Here is a 23,134-nt window from a genome sequence, read left to right on the forward strand (position 1 = left end):
ACATTACAGTCATTTAGCAGACGCTTTTATCCAAAGCGACTTACAATAAGTGCATTCAACATAGTTAGGGAATGAAACTATTAATCACCAGAAGTGCATTCTCTTCTAAAACAAGCAACTAAGAGTATACCTAGCGCTAAGGTAAAAGTGCAATATATCAGCTAGACAGCTACTTTCATAAACAGATGAGACAAAATAGGAAAATCAAATGAGCAAGAGCTAAAACAAATAAGTGTATCGAATAAACAAGATCCAGTAAAACAATAAAACAATAAAACAAGAGTTCGTACAACTAGTTAACAACAAGTAGGCAAGGCGAAGAGGAAGGGTAGTATTTCCTGAAGAGGTGGGTTTTCAGCCTGTGACGAAAGATGGGCAGTGACTCTGCTGTCCTGACATCAGTGGGGAGTTCATTCCACCACTGTGGGGCCAGAACAGAATATATGACAAATAAAAGAATACAGCTGGTTTGGGCTATAACCGAACAATATAGGTGACATGTCTAGTAAAATAAATACATATATAAATAAATAAACAGCACTCTTCTCACTGGAAAGAGACATAAATTCAAACCCATTAACTTGGCATGCTCACGCTAGGCCCTGTCCCGCCCTGTTAGCTTAGCCACAGCATTTAGCATAGCAAATGCAGGCAAAAACCTTTTAAACATGTAAATTCTGACACATTGAATTGTTACAGCATGAATTAATATTGCATCGTATGAACAAACAATGAGCTTACTTCCTCAAGAACACATTCTGTAATGATGTTTGCCTGTGTAGCTGCATAAACTGCATGCCCAGCTGGGGTCGTACTCTTTTACTTGGAGTGCCCAAACAGAAGCCTAAACTAAAGAGCAGAAATGGGGCCTCAGAATAACAAAGAGTGTTTGAGGTAGGCCTGCACTAAATATAATAGGCAAAATAAAAGTAGCTATGGGGAATTTTGTACATCCACCCACCCAACTTTTCCACTTCCCACAAGATGGGCGTATGGCCGTGAAACTTGCTGAGCACGTGCATGTTCCCCGAAGGATGGACTCTACTGATTTTGGTGACCCAATGGCCATCCTTCTATAGTGCAACTCCTATGACAAACCTTCCACTTTCTCTGTAATATAAAGAATTCACGCAAGATATCTCATGATCTAGTAGGCTGATTCCAGGATGGCTTTTCTTCTAGTGCCACCATTCTGACAATTTCCACTTAGGTGTAACGGGCAGCACAGACTCCAGGGGTTGCAAGCAGGGCTTTTAGACTTGTTTAAACAGTATCTATGTATGAAAAACTTGTAATGTGACTGTGAGTTAGGAACACACACTGTTGTACTGTTTCAAAGTGTCCATTAGAAAAAGAAAAGCTGCGCTTGGGTGGCACAGTGCTAAAGTGCCTGCCCAGTGCCCACCACCACGGAGGTCGTGGGTTCGAATGCACCGTGGTGCATCTGGCATTGTCTAACGTCTATATACGAACACAATTAGTCCGTGTTCGGGGGAGGGAAGCCGGATGGGAAGGGTGATAATTGTCATTGCATGTAATCATACGGGCTGGGGCGGCACCTGTCAGCAGGGAGTGTTGTGGGGCGGGAGAAGTAAGATGAATGCTCTACGTCCTCCCGGTGGGGGCTCCTCACTGTTAAGTGAGTCAGTAGGATATAACAGCAGTGACAATAATGTGTGTGGGGAGGAATCAATTGGCATAATGACTAAATTGGGGGGAAAACAGGAAAGAAAAAAGAAAAAGAAAAGCTAGTTAATAGAATAACACCATCAAAAATATGGAATTGCTTACTTTTCATCCTACCAATTGCCCCCCTGCATGTATACTGAGTCAGGCAGAAGTTGTGGTTGTTAGGCGCCTCTTCTCATGACTAATTGTCTACGGTTGAGATCACTTTAAAGGCAGGGCAACAAATCATTTAAAACGCTGGATATTCAAATAATGTACAAAAATATTATAAAATAAACAGTATGTTATAATTTGGCATTCTCGTAAACAATAAGAATGTTTAAAAAATGTTGGAAAAATATGCTCACAATCTCTTTTGGTTTGGCATATTGATCAAAATGTGTTCAGTTTACAAAAACATTGTCAGTTTAAATTAGTCTCTAAGCACACCCCTTCTATACATCCTTCTTTTTTTATTTTTGATCAGCTGCATGCTTAGTTTCTTTTTTTTCTTCTTTTTTTTTCAAATGTAGTCATTGCCAGTTCCCCTCAGTTTTGTGAAGTCCCTGTCACTGCCAACCTGAACTCATGATCTGGGGAGACAACCACCTGTCTCCTCCAATACAAGGAGAAACTAGCAGCTTCTTTTGAACTGACAGTGAGGATTGAGGAGGGTGTAACCAGAGTGGAGGAATACACTCCAGCAAGCACTTCCCGGGTCACCTCATGTTCTTCTCTCAGTTTCTCTTATAAGAATATAAGTAATCCAGCACTTAGTTCCGACTCGGACTCATGGCAGACCTCTGAACAGTGTTTGTACCAGGTTCGGTGTGGATTGGAGCAGGGCCGGCCGCTGCTATAAGCAATATAAGCGGTCGCTTAGGGCCACAACCACTAGGGGGGGCCTTTTTTTAAACTTTCATATTATTATGTCATGTATCTCCTATCCAACAATTAGCGTTATTATTTTAATATTCAATACAAAAAATGACATGACAATGATTTTATAATTCGGGTGTTTTGGGGGCCACCAAAAATAATCTTGCTTAGGGCCACGAAAACCCTAGGGCCGGCCCTGGATTGGAGCAGCTGTGCGCCTGTGGTACGACACACGTGGCCCTTGCCTGTGACTATTCTCATGGCAGACCCTTGAACAGTGTTTGTGCCAGGTTCGGTGTGGATTGGAGCAACTGTGCGCCTGTGGCACGACACACGTGGCCCTTGCCTGTGACTATTCTCATGGCAGACCCTTGAACAGTGTTTGTGCCAAGTTTGGTGCGGATAAGAGTGCTCCACACAAGTCCGGATGCTATGTTTGTGATGTCCACCGTCCACTGTCCGTCCACCCATAGGATAGCATAGCACATTTAAAACAACAAGGCAATTCAAAGTGCATTAAACCATTTCCTTCCCATCTAACTTTCCCTGTCCATCTCCACTCTCTCTTCTTCTCTCCCTCTTGATTTGAGCATAGGTTCATGTCCACTCAGGGCATGTCATTAACAGCATTGTATACATACACGTCCCATTTAAGGCAGTGTTTCTAAACGTCTGGTCCAGTGGTCCAAATGGACCAATATGGGTCTGTAACTCTGTAACTGAGAGCATGCAGATGGAATCAAACAGGTCCATTTGGTTCCATCTATACACTTTCAGTTAGATGAGCACTGAGGATTTTATAGTGTAGATTGGACCCCCAGAGATAGATATGCATTTGGCCACATACCCCCATTTGATAAAATTTTTCATCTCTGAGATCCCAATCTATAAATCTGTAAATTCCCCAGTTAATTTAACTCATAGAGTGACACTCAAAGTTAGAGACCGATAAGTGTACATTTGGAAACAGAAACAGTGCATTTGGGGACCCCTTCCCTAGATTTTCTGTGCCTCCCATTTCACAGATTGTGTAGGTGTATTTCTTCTTCTTCTTCTCCTTCTTAAAATGATAATAATAAACAAACACAGGTCCAGCCCTATGCCAAACTTCCCCAACTGCCCTTGTGGGCCAATAATCCAAATGGTGGTGCTACAGTAACTGTATAAAGTTTAAAACTTTGAAAATGTTTAACAAATCAGTTGCATGTGCTCATTTGGTTAAGTAATAGTTTTATGCTATAGGCACGCACTCTACTTCAGGTCAAAGTTAGGCACACAAATAGGAATTGGTGCAGGTTAGACCTAACCTGACTCCGCCAGATGGGGGCGGTATTGACTTCACAAGTAGCCTGTGAAACAAATGTGATGCAAGCTTCTTCCATCTGGCATTCATATAGGCTATATCCAGCACATGAGCAGTAGCTACTGATCATAGCTAGAAATGAGTGGCCAGTTCGGGGTGGTCCATTTTTTTGTTTTAATACAAATGTATTTATTTTTTTGATAATAGTCAACCCCCCCAACAATAAAATAATAATACAAATAATAACAAAATAAACAAACCATAATACATGAATAAAATGTACCTCAGGTAACTGCCCACACAATTTCTCACACAATTTTCTTCTTTGATTAGTACTGCTCGATATTTGAATATCACCGTCATGGTTTCATTGTCCCTTGAAAAACAGCAAACACACATTTTTGGGGGGGTTTAAATGCTACCCTCAAAGACCCCTGCCACCCCCTGTAAAACCGGTTAGATCTGACACTTCAGGAAGACCTATAGCTACTGCTACACACACAACTTGACTTGTAACTATGAACATGCCGGTAATCAAAATAAAGAATGACCCTCACCACACCTAAAGATTTCTTCCATTGTATTGCATTTAATTTCAATATGTAAAGGAAGACTTTTATTGAGAAGTTTAATTCAATTCAGAGTTTAATATATTTGGAAATACATTTCTCCAATGTAGAGGTCAGACATTTTTCATTTAACTTTGAATGCAGCCACCAGAGGGCGGCATTCCACCATACATACATCATTGTTGATTCAATATTAGTTTTCTCATAATACTTTTCAGACCTTTGAATAACAGTATCTAAGCATCAACTATATACAGTATGTAAGTATGTATATGTACAGTATATATATTGATACAGACATGATTTAAAAAAAATGACATCTGGGAGGTGATTCCATTTGCTATACAATGTAATCTATCAATTTAAATAACTGACCACTGGTTTTCATGGTTAATGATTAAAACAGATTAAATATTTTCATATTCTATTTTGTCCTCATTCACTTGTTTTAGTAATGCACATGAAAGTGTAAACGTAATGAAGGCTTTTCTCAACATCAAACATTACATGTGAAACGATGAAAGCGATTTTAGCACATCCTGGTTGTCTTAAAAGTCTCTGATGAACTCACACAAGTATCCCATCATCAAGACTCTAAGAGCTCCGTCTTCACACTTAGTACAACTCCATGGTCAAGTGCCTCTTTGCATGGTGTGGCCTTTGATCGAGTAATGCTTAGCTATCCATTTTAAGCTGTAGACAAACTTTTGGCCCTCATACATTTGGATTGGTAAGAAAATAAAAAAGGCAACAAGATTTCTTTCTGTCAGGACATGCACAAGAATATGATGAGCATCACTGGAGAGGTGATGAACACCACCTTTACCATTACACGTGAGCTGAGGGAGCAAGAGCATGCCCAGTTTGCTACAGATCATTCACATGATTGGGCTGTTACAACCTTTGCATGTTGCTACACAAACATATGGCTGTAAACGTGAGACAACTAAGACAGGTGTACAATTTAACGTTGCAAAGGTATTATCATTTAAGGAATTCAGATAGTAGAATAGGAAACAAATGCACTCGAAAGTAAATTTGAACAATGGAATTGTACATTGAGAAAGATTCTTTGGATTTCTATAAGGCAATCTGCCCTAGCCCTTACAGTCTACTTATGTCTTTATTTTTGGGCAAATCCTCCTATTTTTTACCAAGTATTAAAGGACTTTATCAGACATTCGTATCTGCTTCCCCAGATAGACTGGCAGGCAGTTTATCTGGGGAAGCAATCTGTGGCTTTAGGAAAAAACGAATCAGGTGGCAGTGTTGCATATTCCATGTGTGAAAAAAAACTATTGAAGAGCAACTTAGCATGTAATGGAGATTGGCATTAAAGATTGTGACATGGTGAAATTAATCTCAGGATGAGGACAAGTAATGGTTGGACCATGACAGAAACACAACATAGATTTAATTTAAAAATGGACAAAGAAATGTTGACAATATCAAGTGAGCAAGGACAAACAAAGAGTTATTCCACAGCATCTGATTTTGACTTCTTTTAACTTACATATCAAAAAATGTCTTCCTGAATAAATGGTTTCTGGCTACTGTATATTATATTTTGTGTATAAAAATACTCGTCAGTCCGCTCATCAGGGTCAGAATCTCTTCATCTGTCTGCGCTCTTGTCGTCGCTGCTTCTTCTCATTCACTTCTTCTGGTGCCGAAGGGCTATCAGCTGAAAACCATGGTCCTAAGAAATTTACCCACAGCAGGTGCACTGCACGGAAAGGGGCCTGAAACACACACAGGCACACGCACACGCACACACACACACACGGTATTAAAAAAGGGAAATAATGGATCAAAAGATGAGAAAAGGCATGGGTCGAAGATGAAAGAGAATCATACTGTATATATGCATCATAAGGAATAACTCATTTCTAACATGGAGCACTTTAGCATATAAATGGATGACAGAAATAATCCTAGCTCTGTGGTAATAAAAGGATCAACAGAGGTTCTTACCAGCAGCCAAAGATACCAGAAGTAGGAGGAGATGGTGCTGAGAACTTGTACAATGGCTGTGAGCAAGATGACATCCTTCAGGTGCCTAAAACCATAAAGCATTTACCATCACCACTGAAAAACAATGCAAGCCTCTGGCTAATGCAAATGCAGAAGCAATGTTGTGCTCGGTAGCCATAAAAACGTACCACTGTTTCAGAGATCATTGAAAACGACTTCCATTTTGAGCTACAATCCGTAAGTTTCACGTCTCTCACTCTCTCCCAAAGGAGAGGTCAGATCTACAATAAAGATAGGGCATATCTAGTATCCATCTGGTCACTGCCTGGATCTTACTGCAACGTCACCGCCATATTGGTCAGGGTGACTTGACCCCGACTCCACAGTACAAGAAAGATGCCAGAGTCATATGCAGTTTTGGGGGTGTATATTATAGCCACATATTCATAACTATTACAGTTACAATCTATCTAAGATATAAGTAGAAAGTTTTTTATATTTAACCAAGTACCCTGTACATACATGCCTGGCATTTGTAACAAACCAAACTGCTTGGAAATTGGTTGAATATTCAGTGAGTGAATGTGAATAGATCTCATGCCTCAATATACATACTGTACAGGCATTAGAGGCGCGTTCTTGTTTTATTTAGCTTTTTACTCCTTTTTCTCCCCAATTTGGTCGTTATGCCAATTGATTCCTCCCCACACACATTACTGTGTTGTCACAGCTTTTAATCCTACTGACTCGCCTACCAGTGAGGAGACCCCACCGGGAGGATGTAGAGCCTTCATCCTACTCTTCCCGCCCGACACTCCCTGCTGACAGGTGCCGCTCCAGCCAGTAAGAGTACATTTAGTGACAATTATCACCCTCCCCGCCCGGCTTCTCTCCCCTACAACACGGGCCAATTGTGTTTGTGTAGACACTCGACAGGAGGTATGTCTTGACTGGACCAATATGGTGGCCACGTTGAAACAATGAACAGCAGCGATCCATATATCTGTGTGTATCCTACTCGACTCCAGGATTGAAATTTCTCAGTGGAAGAGTAGGGAGACCACCTCCTACTAGGGCTGTGAATCGTCTGCTATCTCACGATTCGATTCAGATTCTTGGGGTCACGATTCCGATTTTCTTCGATTTTTTCCGATTCAAACGATTCTCGATTCAAAACATAGGATTTCAGGATCTACTCCAATCTGCTGGCATGAGAACAGAGTACATTTATGTAGCTTTTATAATTGTAAAGGTTTTATCAACTGATAATAATGTAAACGCACAAAGGTAAATCCAAGATCCTCCCCTTTTTCTTTTTTTTTTATCGATAAAAATAAAAAAAGAGAATCGATTCTGAATCGTCCAACAGTAGAATCGCGATTCGTATTCGAATCGATTTTTTCCAACACCCCTACCTCCTACCACTACAGATACTAGTTATATTATTGTGTTAATTATGTTAACTTAAAGATTGGTTAAATACCTTTATTATTAAACACCTTTATTATTCATTTAAAAAGATTCTTCTGCTTCTTTTTGATAGAGACAGGGAACCGTGAGACAGGAAAGGCAGGAGAGACAGAGGGGATGACATGCAGCAAACAAAACAGCCTCTGGTCGGACTCGAACCCGGGCCAGTTGCAGGAAGGACTATAGACCTTATAATGCGTTTTGTGTTCTTATCAGATGAGCCAGCACGGTGCCCCCAAATAACATTTTATACATAAAAAAGATCCCAGATAGTAGCTTTAAATGACTTGGGTGTACTCACTCTGCCATCCCCTGTTCCATGTTCAAATCTATTCCCCCGTCCACTAGAGTGCCGTCCTCAGCAAATGCTGCCGTGGCCATGGCAGACATGGAGCGGTAGCTACCTATATACACTGCCAATGCAAACAAAAGTAGCAACTAGGTGGACCCAAAGGAGGTGAGGTAATGGGTGTGATGCAGGAAAAAAGAGAGAAGACCAATTAATTAGTTTGATGCAGTGTTATTACGCCATCCATCATATTTTGTTGTTCCATTTTTTGATGGGAGCAGGTACTCACCCATGTCCAAAATGTGGAAGAACCATAGAAGACCAAAAGATTTATAGCACCATATATTGCCTGTGATGGAAAAATACAACGTGTTTTATTATGTTAAAATGACAAGGATAATGCATATTAACCACACATTACTAAGCACAACATACTATTATACTTGTAATGTGGGAAGCAACAGCATTGCCTCTTGTATCAGTCTGGTATGTTACAAAATGTCAATATAAAACTAAAACAACTGTTAAAGGAGTTGTGATTGTTTGTTTTGTTTTTCTTGGGGGGGGGGGTTCTGTTAAATATTTTTACATTACGATAGCAATCATTGCAATTGAATAGTGTGTTGGTGCAATAACAGGTGTTTCTACGTCATTCCAGCTTAGTTTTAAGAAAACAAAAAATACAGGTATGTTCAGGTCAGGATACCAATAGGCCTGTCACAATTATTACATAATCGCCTGATCACAAATATTTGAGATAATTGCAATTATTCTTCATAATCGTCATAATCGTTTCCAAGTTGAAAAATGTACATACATTGCCATACATTTTCAAAAATTGGGGAATTAGCAGATCTACAAGCTCACAGTCAGCTTGTAGATTGGGTATTTCCCACTATTTATTTGTATTTATTTTACTTTCCAAAAGGGAATTACCACATTGTACTATGCTAAATAGTCAAGCCATCGGTGCATCCTCACCTGTCAATGTTGACGTTTTCATGGGAGTGCCAGTGTCAGGCTTGTAAGATTTCAAGAAATCTTTAATATGCTGTAAATGTATTGCTCTCCCATTCAGTAGTAATGAGTGTTTTACAGCTAGTGAAGACATTACTATGAAGTAATTACCTTACAGGGTATACTGAATGACTTATTTGTCTTATCTGTTGGATTAATATGCACATTAAGGTCATTAATATGCACATCATAGATGGTTGGTTGAGCAGTAATGATGACCAAGCGTGCAAGTCTCAAACTGAACGAAGGCTGCATATTACTGACACAGTGCTGCACTAGTCTGTTAGAGGAATCTTACATTAGCTCCTAGAATGACTCTTGTGTAGAACTTCAACGTGGCATCATTCTCCTCGAAGATCTGCTTCTTCCCCTTGGTGCCAACTTTACCTTTGGGCTGGAGGACAAATAACAGATGTTACTTTTATCCTAGACCAGAGCTGATGTATGAATCAACCAACTGTTGATGATGATGCCTGGTATATTATTGTATGTCTTTGAATGTCTCTATGAATTGAATACACAGGACCACAATGGAAATAAGCCCTCAGGGCTTTTTTGTGTTATCATTTTAGCACCACTGTATAATCGTACCACTGTACTGTTTGCAAGCTGTTAATTAAGTATTCAATCAATCCAAAATTATAGAATAGATTCAACTGCTGTCAGCTACAGCAGGGGTCTTTCAACGTTTTTTTGAGGCCAAGGACCCCCTAGCTGAGAGAGATGAAGCAGGGACCCCCCTCTATATTGTATAAAATTGTGTTTCGATCTACAAGCTCACAAGCTTGTAGATCTACTGTTTTTGGCTAATGTTCCTCTCAGAATAGGGATGCTATGGTTCAAGTGGTTAATGTAAAAAAAAAAAAAATCCTATCACAAACCAGCCCCCCTCTGCAGTAACTCTGAGGACCCCCTAGGGATCACGGACCCCCTGTTGAAGACCCCTGAGCTACAGTGTGTGTGTATCTATGTGTGTGTGACTGACTCACCGCCATTGGGTTTTCCACCCGGTACTGCTGTTCTCTTCACGTCCTTTTGGACATGGACCTGCGTCCTTCCTTAACGTATGTCTGTCTCAAGTATTACTTCTTTATCACAGAACAAACCGATGGAGTGTAAATGACAGCTGATTCACTGTAACACATCAGCACTGGCCGCTATCTACTACGCATCCGGCGCGTGAGATTTACGTCATCAATGTTTACTCGATTCTAAAAAATATTTTGTGATTCAGCGTCATCTGTTGGACTGAAAGTAAACATGCATTTTTTTGTGTACGGTACACACTTAGATCTTGTCTGTCTAAATGTACACTGTGATCCCACTGTCTAAAACAGAGGGGTAAATATTAGCCTTGGATCAAGACTATTTAATCCCGTCTGTGTATTCCTCAACGGGCGGTAATGACGGCGCGCATCCGGTGAAAGCCAGAATTACACTCAATGTAAACAGACTATAAACGAGGGGGGGGGGGGGGTTCAGCCACAGACGGGATTAAAACACGGAATAAAAAAAATATCCGGACTAATACATTGCACAAGACTCCGAAGCGCGAGTTAACATTTGGGCCAACCGGGTAAGCACCTTATATATATGTTTTTTGTACATGTACGGAGAAGTACGGGCTTTACTGGTGAAAGTGTAGGACACACTGGGGGTGCTAGCCAAGATTGATACGAAAGTAAAAGTCATATGTGTGTTAGGTGTTTTATAAGTTGTCAATAAAGTAAAGTTTGATGTGTGGGAAAGAATGTCTCATGCTTACGCGTAATGATGATCTAAAAATAATAGTACATAAAGTACATAAAAGAAAAACAAAGTACAAACCAAAATATATTTAATGGAAATTCTGATAAACTGTTATACATTGTGATATATATTGTATCATAACAATTAAAATAAAAAGCCAACGGTTTTTTTGTATTCATCAGCATCTCGCGCAAGGGTGACGCGTGGTCAGCTTGTAGATCAGTTCTTTCTGGTCAGCTTGTAGATCAGTGCTTTCTGGTCAGCGACACCGTCGCAGTGTTGCCAGATGTTGTGAGAGAAATAAGCAACCAGGTCTAGGTAAACAAGCCCAAAAGAAGCAACTAGGGACTAAGCCAATCTACAAGCTCTGTGAGCTTGTAGATCGGCTATTTTCAAAAAATCTTGAAGATCTTTGAAACATTTTAACTACACAAATCTGGTATGATTGATTGATTGAATACTTTATTAGAAGTTTGCAGAAAAAAGCACATGAAAGTACAGTTCAATACAAGGTCAGCTTTTAAAACCCAAGAAAGCCATATGGCTTGTTTCCATTGGGGTCCTTTGTACTCAATTCATAGAGACATTAAATGACAGACAGATACACGTGATAGGGGTTAGGTTTTGACTTTTACTCCTTCACAGCTTCCACATTTTTGTGGCATAGCAGGAGAACGAATTCAACCCCTTGTTTTTGCCACATCTGGGTTGGACGTGATCAGTGGAGCTACCTCTGGAGTTGTGATTGTGGACTTCATTTACGTTTTTGAAGTACTTTGACTAGGTACATGGATATCTTAACGTTGTGGTGTATCTTGTAGACCAGGCCCAATGCAAGTTGCTGCACCTCAACCCTGAGCCATCCGACCCTAGCAAAGTGAGCAGGGGTTAGATGAGTTGTAGGTGTAAGGCCAAGAAGTAGCCTTACCAGTTTGTTTTGGGATGTCTGGAGCCTTGTTTTTAAGGCCTTTGTGGTGTTGTGGTACCATGAGGTGCATGCAGGGGTCATCACCACGCCAGCTTGTGATGGACATTTTGATAAATATTTTATTTTTGTCATGGACATGCAAAATAACTGGTCAATAATTTTACCAGAAATCCAAATGACTAGCGCTAAATGTAAACTAATGTGCCTATATATAGTGTCTATGCCAGTGTGCTACACATTTAAAAACTATTAGACTAGTATGTCTGCATAAACACTAGTGCCACAAATACCGAGCCACTATATATATACACACAGTATATATATATACGCACACACACACACACACACACACACACACACACACACACACACACACACACACACACACACACACACACACACACACACACACACACACACACACACACACACACACACACACACACACACACACACACACACACACACACACACACACACACACACACACCTGAGCAGTTCTTGCCGATGAGACAAATACTTACAGTAGAATAATGATGAGAGAGCTCTATCCAGTTCCATGTATGGTACACAAATACATATGGCTGAGATTTCAGTTCCCTTTTCTCAGTTCTTTGTCTGCTGGAAAGGTCTAGTCAATGATTTATGGTTTGTCAGCAAGTGTCATTCCAAGTTCCTTTTCTTCACTTACTGCATAGTTGTTGCAATTCATTTTCCCATCAAAAATAATGTGTATACTATGTCTTTTGTCTCATGAGGTCTGTTCCCAAACTCATTCAACTAATGTCTTGTCTCATTAGATGTGGTTGAAAAATAGTAGTAGCTTAATAAACAGGTTTGATTGATTGATTGAAATTTTTATTAGGCAAAAGAATGTAAAACAACACAGTTACATTTATAATGCTTTTGTCTAAAAGGTCCGGCCAAAAAAGTCCTTGCGGACTTGTTTCCGTTGGGGTCCTTGAGTTAATTTCATAGACATATATAGTAGCAACCAAACAGTTCAAAAATCAACATGAAAATACAGATAATACATAAAAAAATACCACTATGTACAAAAAAAGCATTTAAAAAATATATGTACAAAAAAAGGGGGGGGGGGGAAGCATGGAAAAATAAAAATTATATACAAAAAAAGCATGAGGAAATACAAAATATGTACAAAAAGAGGAGGGGGGGGGGGTCGTCTGTCTACAGGGAAACTGGTACTACAGTAGCTCCTCTTTCGGCCTCCAGAAAGATGGGTTTTTAGGGCTGTTTTGAATGAGCCCAGCGAACTGCATTTTTTGAGGGATGGGGTTAGACTATTCCATTCCTTAGTGGCTGTGCTATAGAAGGAGAATTTGCCCATTTTTGTTTTATGGGTGGGTGGTACCAGATTGTTGTTTACGCTCCCTCTAGTTTCGTGGCTGTCACTAACTTTTTCGAGGTATTTATACAGATATGCGGGTATAGGGGGCATATCGGGCAAATCTGCATTTACAATTTTGAAGACCAGACCCATTTTTAGTTGTTTAACCCTGTCTTCCACCCTGAGCCAGCCAGCCAGCCAGCCAGCCAGGTAACACACGTGTACCATTGATATGCTGCCAGGGTCAATCCTGTGTTAATTCACACTTCCCCACTCATTTGTTAGTTTCAAGAGTTGTGGTTTCCGTTAAGGTGAACAAGTATTCGATGTTGATGAGAAAGTCTCAGACCATGCGTAGGTGGTATGATGTAAGCCAGGTATGCCAGTGGAACAATGAAAGAATTAAGGCAGCTATTAGCAAACAATACTTCTAGCTGTCTGTCTGTCTTGTCTTGCATCCTCACCTGATGCAATCATGTACGGGTACCAACACAACAAATCTCCTGCAACATATTAATGAGCAAGTCATCCCGACACTTTACGAGTCACCAAAATCATTCAAACAAATTATTTAAAAACAATATTGTGAATATTTAGGATAGATTATGTACACATTATAACCAAATGTGCCAAGGACATGGACAAGTCTTGCCATGGGCACATTTGTCCATGTACGGACATGATGACCCCTGGGTGCATGCATAGTCGAAGTAACCTTGGATGAGGGCTCCTGTTAGAGGCCCCAAAGTATTCTTACTGACCAGAGAGGCAATCCTATACAAAAAAACGTGTTCTTTGGTTGACTTTTCAGAATCAGTTTTATTGTCACATCACAGGTTTACAAGGTAAAAAAAGTGGGTGAAATTCGTTTTTGTACATGTATCATTCCCATCGCAACGTTAGTTTCCATAGAAAGAAGAGGGGGGGGGGAGAAGAAGAGGGGGTGGGGGGCAAGTGGGAAGGAGATCAAAACAAGAGAGCAACAGAAGGCCAGACAAGTTATCTACATATTTACAAAGTACCTGAGATAATAAAAAACTAAGGTGCCTGAGCATAGCAGCAATGTATGTATACTGTGCATGTTATACTTATACTGTGCATGATATACATATGGACGTTAAGGTGCTTAGAGGAAAAGAGCACAATAAAAAAAAGGGGAAAAAAAGTCAGTGCGTTATACACGGGATTAAGGTGCAAAAGGTCAGTGCGTGTCCACCTAGGGTGGATTGACCCTAGTATAATCCGCAAGTAGCTCCATGAGGGAGTGCAACAAAAAGTCATTTGTACCTGGTGTAGTCCACAGGTGTGTCCGAGGGGGAGCTAAGTCCAAGTCATTGTCCCTGGTATAATCCACAGGTGTGTTCAGGAAGAGCCAGAAAAGTCTGCACCGCCTGTTTTTTTGATTACTCTTGTTCTTTTCTTGTTATAACATTGTCACCCACTTCGATTGTGAAGCTGCCGGCCTTGCCGGGGTTAAAATTAGACCAAAAGAGAATGGCTTCAGTTTTTCCCAGGTGTAATGATAGTTTGTTATCAGCGAGCCAGATGCAGATTCTACCGAGTTCAGAGCTAAGGGCTTTTTCAACCTGCAACCTGTCCCTGTCCTGTCTGAGACCAGCAGAGCCGAGTCAATCATGGGGCACCTGTCCCTATTTGATGGAGATGGTTTAATATGTGGGTGAGGATTGAAGCAATGGAGGCGGCTGAGTCTTTGAGAAATGTGGAGGGAATATTGTTGTGGCGTGGCCTGTGGCCTTGTGTTGTTGTAGCAGATGGGGGTTAGGGACAAATACATTTTAATTTTGGGGTTCATGACGTGAAAATATTTGAGAACCACTGGTTAAAAATAATTCCGAAATTGTGAAGCAAGCCCAAATAAGCTAGCCTGGTAAACACCCCCTCCCTCCGGAAATCTCATGCATTGCATTGCATTTGGTTTCAGGAAGGAGGGTCTGGGATTGCTCACAGAGTAAAGCTGCCCGAACCGCTGCGCATACGAACCAATCAGCGGCTGCTAGGGGCGGGATCATCCAATCACCTGCCTAGTAGCTTGAAAAAATGAAACTCCGTCTGTCATCGATTCTGCGCCCGAAGTCTCAGATGCAAGTACGCTGTGAAACAAAATGTGTGTCGCAAGCTTCTTCCATTTGACGGAGTGAGGTTACAAATAAGCAACTGCACTTTAGAAACAACCCCAAAAAAACCGCAACTCGCAACTACCAATATTTACAAGCAACTTCACCGAAAAATAAGCTTAAAGTAGCTTATAATAAATGGACATGGCAACACTGCACCGTCGTACCCAAGACAAAAAAATACCGACTCACCATCTCTGAGTTACTTCCCGTATCTGCGTGAAGTAGGCGTGCGCCTTTTTAAGAGACCGGAAGCAGGTTGGAGTCTATTAATTCCAATGGGAGAGTGAACGCGAACACAGCTGATCTGATCGTCACAAGCCACACAATATTCCAGAGATTTTCATACTAGCATGGCTTTTTCAGAGAGACAAATCAGGAGAAAATCTACTCTCTGTCCCAGCAACACACTCTCGCTGGATCTAGAACCAGTAAACTGAGAAACTTAGAACGTTCGCGAGATTTGCCGCAGACGCCGCCGGCGCCCACTTAGGGAGACCATTTGTAGGATTTGTGTACCATGTCGCCTCTAGTGGCTCCAATCGGGATTGTGTATCTTCATAAATTAACCATCTTTGGTGACGCGTGGTCAGCTTGTAGATCAGTTCCGTCTGGTCAGCGACACCGTCGTACTACGAAGTATATTGAATCAAAATACACGCATGCGCACCATGTCCGTGTAGATGGGAATGATGTTGTTCCAGCGGAGTCTCCTCCTTGCGTCCAACGGACTAAACAAAACACCAGAGAGACATTATGATGAGACAGTGTCCGACTTGTAAGCTGTCTTGTAGTTTATAAGGTCGTTTCTTCCACCGACCAGCTCGTATTTAAGGTGAACATGGACTACCTACTACAGGTGAAGATAGGCGCCCTGGTTGGGTTGTTGTGTCTCACCCTGCTGTTCGGATTCATTCCCGCTCGGCTCAAGTGGTTCAGGGAGACAAGTGGAACAGGTTGGTTCATATTGTAATATTCTTTAGTTTGATAACTAAATAGCGTCCATCATCGGCACGCAACCACATACAATATGTGGTTTAATATAAATGTTGATGGATACAAATGTAAGTTCACTGACTGACTGCTGCTGTCATGATTAGTTAGTCATTTGTTGGTCATGTGCTTTCATTGTGCTGGGAACTGGGAATAAGGATAACGTTATAGGACAGGATAACAAGAAAGTTGGAAGTCGAGTCACCTGATGGGGATGAGGCCCCCCCCCCACACACACACACACACACACACACACACACACACACACACACACACACACACACACACACACACACACACACACACACAAGCTCTTCAACACTTCTTGTTCTTTGCTGATACAAGTTATTTTCACTTCTGTATTTGGTCATATGATAGGATCATTAGCTCTGGACCATAGCCTTAGGAGTTGATCATCTGTGAATTAGCCAGGGGAGGTGTGCCTTAATAGTTAGCCAGATTATTTCATGATTATTATTATTATTATTATTATTATTGAATGAATGAATGTCTTTATTGCAGACTCAAGGTCCATATATACATACAAATACAGACTCCAACAATAAACATGATTTATTATTATTATTATTATTATTATTACCCTTATTATTATTATTATTATTATTATTATTATTATATTATTACTGATTCATTAGCTAGAGATTCATCATGCATGCTGATGATATACTGTTCCTGACGGTACAGCACCAAAACTGAAGGTACAGCACCAAAACTGATTTTGGAGTGTTTGCTATAATGTCAGTGCTAGGTCTTGACCTGATCCTGGTGACAGATCTGATTAGATAACTGCAGTGACAATGATTCTGTTTTTGTGTGTTTCTTCATGTCAGGCCTAATATATTTGTTTATGTATCTTTTTCCTTATTTAACTCTCAAGAAACCCATCGTGTAATTTTGAGTTTGATCAGCTGTTTTGCGGGCGGGGTCTTCCTGGCTGCATGTCTACTTGACATCATCCCAGATTACCTGTCAGACATCCATGATGCGTTGGAAGGTCAGGAGTTGGCGGTAGGTTTGATGTGACCTAGTCTGGGGCCTGTCAAGGGCCAAATGAGTGCATCTTATAGATGAAGACATGATCAATATATATTTATTATAGATTGTTCAGTTTAAGAGTCTACTGGAAATCTCAAATCTGCATTATCTCTCAAAAGATAACAAAACAAAACTGACTGTCCTCTCCCAATCTCTGTCAAACAGACCAGCTTCCCCCTCCCTGAGTTCATCATTGCTGCCGGCTTCTTCACTGTCCTCATTGTAGAGAGGCTTGTGCTCCACTGTCAGGAGGCTCGAGGGGCAAGTGAGGAGAGGGCCCCCCTGATCCAGTCCCATGGTCATGGCCACGGGCAGGCCGCAAGCCATGATCTTGAGAGCAGTGGCCATGGTCATGTCCACCTCGACCTGCAAGCCCACTCGTCGTTTCGTTCATTCATGCTCTTCCTCTCTCTCTCCTTCCATTCTTTGTTTGAGGGGTTAGCCATAGGCCTACAGACCACTGATTCCAAGGTAAGACAAATAAAAGCCGTACTTCACTTGATGCCAAAACCGCCCTGTTATAATCCCTATTGCATACCCTCTGTGGGGAGGCAATGCGTGCAATTCCTAGGATTCTGACCCAATTGAGGCTGTTAGGCATTTTGATTTTATTTGAATTGTAGGAGAATCATAGCAAGGCTCTTCCGCTTGTAGGTGAAGTAGACAACTAAATGTCTGTCCCACGATAAGGTATATTTAATTACATTATTGCTTGCTAGGACTTTTTTCTTTTTTCATATGCTCATATGAAAAGCTAAGAGTTATGCTGAAAGCTTCCCAAAAAAAAACATTCTTAAAATTATTTGACACCTGTCTGTATGAATTAGCCCTTACTTCAAGGCTGCCACCGGTCAGCCTCCGAGGAGAAAGGAGTCTGGATCTGTGATGATCTGGTACTTTAAATGATTTGATTTGCTTTTTATATATTTATAATTTGCCATACTTGTTCCAATGTCTAGGCTAGGTCGGGAGGCAAATTAACCCACGTAACTCACATGGTCTCTAGTAGAATCACTTTTTCCCTACTTTGACAACAATGCGGTTCCACTATTTTGCCATATATGTTATCTTTATCTTCTGGTCATGGGACTGCCATACAATGTGCAGCCAATACTCTCAGAGTGACCTCAGGACCATGCATGTGATTTTGCTTGACGTCATTGCAGTCATACAATTAGCCCCTTTCTCTTGTACAGTGCTTACAGATACCCTGTATACACTTACACTGTATGTTGGCTTGTTTACTGTAGAGTGAGAAAACAATGTTGCAAATTAAGCAAATCACCTGGGGACCCCCCCCCCCCCAAATATATTTGGGGGTCCCGACCCACAGTTTGAGAACCACTGCTCTAGTACACAGAGCAAAATGTATTATGAAAATTAAAGTTGTACAGTATCTGACAACCTATTACATGTTTTTCTTAGTTTTTGTCAGGCCTTTGCTGACATCTTGCGCCAAAACGTTCCCTCTCACAAACCGCCAGCTTACTCTGTTTACCTTTAGTAAAGACATCCCCTTTTAAGTTAACTGATTTACTCTAAACCAAACATTCAGCATTCCTGTGCTCCATTCAAACTCGAGCCAGGCTGTGCAGACATTAGGTTGTCAACATTTACTGCTGTATCCTTTCAGTAAATTCTGTATGGGGCAGGCTATGGGTGAGGTGGTTAGATGTCTTGACTAATGAGGGTAAAACTTTTTGTTTTCTCCGTCTCCCTAGGTTTTAGAGATCTGCATCGCCATTCTCATCCACAAGAGTATCATAGTTTTCAGCCTATCAGTGAAGCTCGTGCAGAGTGCAGTGCCGCCTATATGGGTGGCAGCTTACATCGGAGTGTTTGCCATGATGTCACCCATTGGCATCGCCGTTGGCATCGGTGTGATGGAGGCCCATCTACCATCGGGGGCTCTAATCCAGGGCGTTCTGGAAGGACTGGCCGCGGGGACATTTGTTTACATCACCTTCCTGGAGATCCTTCCACATGAACTCAACTCCCCAGGAAGGCAGCTCCTCAAGGTGTTGTTCATTCTTCTGGGCTTCAGTGTCATGGCAGGCCTCACCTTTGTGGACTGAAAAGGACACTACGCCTTGTACTGGAGAAATTGTGATGTGTGGCACGATGAGACTGGAGACCTTTGTACCAATGCAATACAGTCCTTGCACAGCAAAATCTGAGAGTGTACAAAATGAAACCAAATTGACCCGTGTTGACTCTGACAGTATGGTCCGTTCGGTTACATTTTGTACACTCAAAGTGGATAAATTAACAAGATTTTACTGTGTGCAAGCGTCAGGAAGGTTTGATTGTGTACTGCCACACTAGTTGGTGTTTTATTACTTTTAATATATTTGGTTATATAATATATTATATTTCGATTTCACATGAGGATGTCTGAAAGAACTGTGTTTATCATTCTTTATCTTAAGAGGATTTTACGTCAATGGAAACGGTGCCAAGACTAAAGGAACAGGGTGGACTATCACTGGCCACTGTTTTGAAATGTACCTTAAACCTAAATGCAATAGGGTTGTTTTAGGAATGTTCTCTGACCTTTGACACTACTGAAGAGGCCACTGGAAACAAAAGGACTGATACCTGACAGTATGTAATCTCTCAAGAAAAAAAGAATAATTTTTTAACCGAATGGGTTCCCAGATTGGTCAGTAACTGACCAATCTTGTAATTGTTCCATTAACCACTTAAGCACTATTATACTTTGTCATATGGCAAAATAGTGAAAATAGACGATCTACAAGCTCTACGATCTATGGCTATTTTCTCTTGGATTTTTTAATGTTTTTTAAAAATTAAAAAAAATCTGTATTTAGCTTTACACATATTAAACTAACTTAAAGGGGGAATTAGTAGCTTCTTGTTCCCGACATAAACACTGTGCATCTTAATGTAATTGTTTTTAATTCAGCCATTTACAGATGGGAATGAATCCCACTCTGATGCCTTATGCATTTGCTTGCCAAAATAATATATGATGTAGTTGAGAAATAATAATATAATAATAATAAATTATTATTTTTATATAATTTTGCCAGTTGCACTTTTACTATAAAATGTCAGTTATTACATTAGGTATATCCAGTCTCTGACACAATTTTTTTTTATTACTATTTGGCTACAATGGTGAGACTGCTACCCCACCTTCTATTGCTGATAGTTCCTTTTACATTGTAGAAAAGGTCTTCTAAGTCCATTGTATCTGTTTCATATCTGTAACCTTGCGCTGCCATGGATGATATCCAACATCATATCATGTAAAACAATTTGTCAGTGTTAAGTGGATTTATGGCTTGCAACAGCAATGCAAATGTCGGCAAAAAAATGGCCTGCTAAGACTAAACAAATAGGAGTCATAGCCGAAAACAAGTAGTGAAACACGTTACCATGACGTCTAACATTACAGTTTCACTTTCAGTTTGTAAATAGTTGAAAGGACACTTTGTTCTTTGAACCTTTGTAATTTTTGTGTATTCTACTGTGATTCTTTTCTTGGAGGATATAATCAAACTCCCGATGAAAGCTTTGCGCTCTCAGAATTAAATGAACACAGGATTTTACTGTGTAAAGTCACTTGGCTTGTCCTTTGGTGTATGTATGACAAGTCACTATCTTGGTAAATCCAGAGTAAACCCAGCATAATGTTTCAGCAAAGGCTCCACTTTCTTGGTTTCCAACCCATGTGGGTGGTATGAGTAAGGAAGGAGAGTAGGTTGGTAAAGTATCACCACTCAGATGTTAGTTGATTTGAGATTGATTACAACATTGCTTATATATTTTGATACCAGCTGCCTCTGCAAACTGTTGCTTTGGTCAGGGATTATTCAGTACGTTTTAGTTTCTCTTCCTGGCCTGTTTTGTCATATTTCACAGTCAAAGTAAACACACTTTTGAAATGTTACACCAGGTTAAAGCGTCTGCATAACAGAACAGAACACGGGTGCAGTTTAGACCTTGATGTGTACTTTGTGTTATGTTTTCTCCCCCTCTGTGCTTTGCATCTAAATTATTTGTATTACTGCATAATACAGTATGTATAATGCTGGTGCCACTAGGTGCCAGTGTTGGTCTTCTATTTATCTATAATAATGAGGAAACCTAAAATCCAAAGGATTATGTTAGAACAGTTTAGGCTGGGAATACTCAATATAATGAAAATATTTAAATATTTTCACCGGGACCAATGAATTGAGAATAAGCATGTGCTGCTGCCACTGCAAATGTGTGGGCAGTATAATTTGCCAATGCTACCTAAGGCTGAAACCTGCATATCTGTTTAGGGTCTGACTATAAATTATACAGAAGGAATTGGACATCACTTCTACACATCACAGGATATCTTCCTCCTGAAAACATTGAAATTATGCACACTATAATGATTACTCAATAAGTCACATACCTGCATCGTAGTGCGAGGCGAGCTGTATTTGTCATGCATGCCATTATAATCTGTGAAGCGAGAGAAAGCCAGCAGAGCAGCAGAGTTTAAATTCACCCACAGCTCATTACCCAGCTGACTATGGCTGTAAAATGTGGCTGTAATGCATCTCCTCTCACAAAGAGATGGACATACAGTACAGTGGCTCAAGTTGATTATAAATACATTTAGGAGAGAGAGAGATCTTGATGTCTCTGGAACATTGCCCTGTGTTTTTTCTTCTCAGCTGGGATCACAAGCGTCAAACAAGCAACACGTAGGGTACAAACAAATGGTTGAGAATCTAAAATTAGGCACATATACAATCTTCAAGCACAGGACAAGTGAGTGGAAACTTACATTTAAAATGTAGATAAACATATGCCTGACTATAAGATATATAAGTAAGGCATTTATCTGATACAAAAGGTGAACAAATTAATCAAGCACAACCTCAGTTTTATAGTCAAGTTTTGTATTCAACAATCATTGTTTCATATGTGTTCAATTTCTTTGTATTAAGTAAAGACAAATAGCCCATACTAATCTGCTCTGTCTGGTGGTTGCAACTGTGATCTAGGAACCAGATGATCAGTAACAAATAGCCAATATACAATGCTGTTGTAACACAGTCAGATGCTGCTCAATTGACTAATTCAATAGAAACAGTGACTAAATTGTGGTCAAAAGTGCACATTCAGTGATAGTGCAATATGTAAGGGAAAACAGAAGGGCAATTCTTTATCAGGTGACTGAGAATATCAATGCAGGACATGATCCAACTGTCAGCCAGAACAGTCAAAGGGATATTATAGCAGGTTATAGTGCATAAACCCCTCATTACAAAGACAAATGCACATTTGAGAGTGCAGTGTTGCAAAAAACCATAGACACTGCACTGGTCTACAGAGATGTGGAAGAAAATGGTGATAAGGGGAGACATCCTTCACCATATTCTCCACAAGTGGGCGAGTGTGGTATACACCAAGAGAATGGTCCAGGCCTGAATGCTTGACTCCAACAGTGAGGTGGCTCTGTTATTCCCATTAGAGGGAAGGGTCACTAGTGAGATTATTGAGTGATCACCTTTATCCTATGATGTAACACTTCTATCCTGATGGGAGTGGTCTGTTCCAGGATGACAATGCCCCTATCCACTGGGCACGAGGTTTCACCGAATGATTTGATGAGTGTGAAAATTGTGTGAATCATAGGCCTATGCTGCTATGCCTATGGCCATCACAATCTCAAACCATTTTAATACCAACTGTATGGGGGACATTTGTTGAGGGGCATGCTTAAGGGGAGTAAGCATAGCAAG

General features: G+C 40.6%; 2 protein-coding genes across 2 annotated transcripts; one reads left to right on the top strand and one right to left on the bottom strand.

Annotated features, from left to right (window-relative positions):
- Positions 1–5,813: 5,813 nt before the first annotated feature.
- On the bottom strand, positions 5,814–10,436 carry tmem208 (transmembrane protein 208). Its single transcript, XM_080423833.1, has 6 exons — positions 10,159–10,436; positions 9,468–9,563; positions 8,442–8,501; positions 8,165–8,301; positions 6,394–6,478; positions 5,814–6,161 (listed from the first exon to the last, which is right to left on the bottom strand). The coding sequence occupies exons 1-6, from the start codon at positions 10,162–10,164 to the stop codon at positions 6,024–6,026; spliced, it is 522 nt and encodes a 173-aa protein (XP_080279959.1). The 5' UTR covers positions 10,165–10,436; the 3' UTR covers positions 5,814–6,023.
- Positions 10,437–16,023: 5,587 nt separating this feature from the next.
- Positions 16,024–20,969, top strand: slc39a1 (solute carrier family 39 member 1). The gene is made up of 4 exons (XM_080445263.1): positions 16,024–16,288; positions 17,224–17,354; positions 17,547–17,852; positions 19,103–20,969. Exons 1-4 carry the CDS (start codon positions 16,174–16,176, stop codon positions 19,454–19,456), a joined length of 906 nt encoding a protein of 301 aa, XP_080301389.1. The 5' UTR covers positions 16,024–16,173; the 3' UTR covers positions 19,457–20,969.
- The last annotated feature ends 2,165 nt before the right edge of the window (positions 20,970–23,134 follow it).

This window comes from Gymnoscopelus braueri (genome assembly GCF_963280865.1).
Source record: "Gymnoscopelus braueri genome assembly, chromosome: 1".
Classification (NCBI taxonomy): domain Eukaryota; kingdom Metazoa; phylum Chordata; class Actinopteri; order Myctophiformes; family Myctophidae; genus Gymnoscopelus; species Gymnoscopelus braueri.